The 3,279-nt window shown below is 31.7% G+C and overlaps 1 protein-coding gene across 1 annotated transcript in view; it reads right to left on the bottom strand.

Annotated features, from left to right (window-relative positions):
* LOC107618156 (cytochrome P450 71A1) overlaps nucleotides 2,314-3,279 on the bottom strand; it is a 3,258-nt gene continuing 2,292 nt past the window's right edge. Inside the window, exon 2 of the mRNA XM_016320115.2 lies at nucleotides 2,314-3,145. Coding sequence (XP_016175601.2) covers nucleotides 2,516-3,145 — 630 coding nt within the window. The 3' untranslated portion in view covers nucleotides 2,314-2,515. The remainder of the gene's footprint in view (nucleotides 3,146-3,279) is intronic.

Below are 3,279 nucleotides of genomic sequence, written 5' to 3'. Positions count from 1 at the left end.
AATTTAGTAATAAAAATTTATTCGACTATAAAAATGATCGAAGTATCAAGACCCAACAAAAAATTTTTATAAAGATGGTCACGGTTTTTAAAATAAGAGTGGCCTAAAAGGATCTATAGTCACAATGTTGAGGTGACCTAAAGAGATTTATGATTATAGTTTTGAAGGTGACAAAAAAAAATTTATGATCATAGTTTTTTAAAAAAGGATGACTTGGTCTATGGTCACGATTTTGGAAGTGACTTAAAAGGATCTATGATCACGATTTTGGAGTGCTCTAAAAGAGTCTATGATCACAATTTTTAAAAAAGAGTGACCTAAAAGGGTCTATAGTCACGATTTTACGAAATGGTAACTACAATTTTGAGGAGTGACGTAAACATATCTATGGTCACGGTTTTTCTATTTTTTTTTTAAAACCCCTCCCCCAAACAATGTCGTTTCTCCCAATTCCCTCCAAATCCAATTCTCCAACTAAGAAGCTCATTAATGCATTGTTTGGTTTAAAGAAAATTGGGTGGAAGAAAAACGTAAGGATGGAAAATAAAGGGAAAATTAATTTTTCCTCTGTTTGGATTAAGATAGAAAATAGGAAGAAAAACATAAAAGTGGTACGGAGGCAATGGAAAAGTTTTCTTCTCGGACATGAGATGAAAACTGGTTAAAAAAGTATAAACAATGGTAAAAGACATATTTACCCTTTATAGAAACAATGGTAAAAATATATTGATATAGTATTATTTATATATAATATAGAGAAGGATGTTAATGTAATTTCACTTAGTTATGATTTTCTTTCTTCTTACTTTTCTTTCTATCTAAACAAAAAAAAAATTTCTCCTATTTTCTTTCCATTTATTTTCTCTTCATCCAAACAACATAAAAAAAATTAACTTTTCCTTTCATTTTCTTTTCTTCCATTTTCTTTTCTCCCATTTTCTTTCTTTTCATTTTCCATCTTTCATCCAAACAAAGTGTTATAAGAATGGTATACTTAGAGCATTGGTGTCAGATTTTAAATAGAATAAGACACAACTGCATTAGTTGACTTAAATTTTTTTTATTGTCATTGAAATTTTTTTTACGGTACCTTTCTATTTTTGATTGACTTGTTAATATAGTCCTTTTTAATGTTGATTGACTTATTAAATTTGTGTCACATATTCATTACTCAACTGTTCTATGTCATCGAAAGTATTTTTGTTCCGTTTTAACATATTTATTTTTTTTGCTAGCAGAAGGACATAATATAAAAAAAATATTATGTTTCATAGAAATATGAGATGGGATGAGTCTCATATATACTTTAGTTATCTAAATTTAATATTTTTATGTCTTCTGTATTTTTTTAAGAGACTTTATCTGGTATTACATGTAATGAATAAATTATGTCTTATTTTAATTTGTGTTATTTGGACTAAAAACATATCTAATTTATAATGTAAATTTTATGATTTAGATTTCCTGAATTTCTCCTTTTTAGACTTATTTTGTGATGATAATAATTCTGGAATGTGATTATGTTTTTTTAAAAAAAAAATAATAAATCTTAGAAAACAGAATAAGTTATGTTCGTGGTTTTAAAATAGGATGACCATAGATAAGTTATGGTCACAATTTTTACCGTGATTATAGATAAGGTTATGGTCACGATTTTTTAAAATGATGATCATAGAGTGAGTTATGGTCATGGTTTTATAAAAGGAAAACCATAGAGAAGGCTATAGTCAATGTTTTAAAATAGGATGACCATAGATAACCTATAGTCAGTTAGTCACGTTAAAACTGTATCATAGATTAAGCTATGGTCACGGTTATATAAAAGGGTGACCATAGAATAAGCTATAATCACGGTTTAAAACAGAAGTGACCATAGAGTAGACTATAGTCATGGTTTTAAAATAGGGTAACCATAAATAAGCTATGGTCATGCTAAAATTGTGACCATAGAGAAGGCTATGGTCAAGGTTTTAAAATAGGATTTAAAATAGGATGATCATAGATAAGCTATGGTCACGCTAAAACCTTACCATAGATTAGGCTATGGTCACCGTTATATAAAAGGGTGACCATAGAATAAACTATGGTCACGGTTTAAAACAGGAGTGACCATAGAGTAGGTTATGATCACAATTTTTTAAAAGGGTAACTACAGTCTAATCTATGTTCATGGTTTTAAAATAGAGTGACGATAGATAAGCTATGGTCACACTAAAATCGTGACTATAAATTAGATTATGGTCATAATTTTTACGCGTAATCATAGAATAACCTATGGTCACAATAAAAAAAATATAGCCTAAAGTGTCAGAATTTAGATACTACAACCGTGATCATAGATAAAAAATCATAACCATCACTTACTAGTTTTGGAGGTTCTATTGACCATCATAACAATATGATCCAAAGTAGTTCTTATTTTTCTCCAGGGGAAAGGAGAGAGGGAGTTCATGAAATTAAACTTCATAGCAGCACACAATGCTCACAATTATTCCAAAACACTTAACCCTAGTACTCAGATGGAATAAAGACGGTTAGGAAGTCTAGCCTCTATGACCACCTCAAGAGGATATTTCTTTGGAGTTGAAAGCCCAAAAATTTCCTCCATATTCAAGTCTTCTTTTTTCATATTATCAGGTAGTCTCCAATTAAAGCCATGTAACAAATTAGCCAAACTTGATTGAATCACCTTGAGTCCAAGAGGGTAACCCGGGCACATTCTTCTACCAGCACCAAATGGCAACAACTCATAATCATGGCCTCTCACATCAATATCCTTACCAAGAAATCGTTCGGGTTGAAACTCAGTTGGGTTGTCCCATATCTCGGGGTCTCTGCCAACGGTCCAAACATGGATTAGCACTTGTGTCCCTTTCGGGATATCATAGCCGTCGATCTTAATATCTTCGCGGGCTTTCCGTGGCACCAGCATTGGGGCCACCGGGTGTAACCTCATTGTCTCCTTAGCGATGGCGTTAATGTAAGGTAAATTAACAATGTCTTTCTCTTCAATCCATCGCTCTCTTCCTATCACTCTGTCTAGTTCTTCTGTTGCCTTTTTGAAAATCTCTGGCTTTTTCAACATCTCCGAAATTGCCCATTCTACAGTAACTGCAGAGCTCTCTGTTCCACCAGCTATTAAATCCTACTCAATATTTATATCAAAGCGGATCAACAAATTATTCAATCAAACTTTTTAGTATCAAAGGTGCAAGTAATGAAATAGGTTATTCTAATCAATGCGCAAAGAGATCGTGTTATTAAGTAAATATCTTCGTG

This window comes from Arachis ipaensis, chromosome B09, assembly GCF_000816755.2.
Source record: "Arachis ipaensis cultivar K30076 chromosome B09, Araip1.1, whole genome shotgun sequence".
In the NCBI taxonomy this organism is placed as follows: Eukaryota; Viridiplantae; Streptophyta; class Magnoliopsida; order Fabales; family Fabaceae; genus Arachis; species Arachis ipaensis.
The sequence above is the reverse complement of the archived record's forward strand: the minus strand, read 5'-3'. Positions and strand labels throughout refer to the sequence as shown.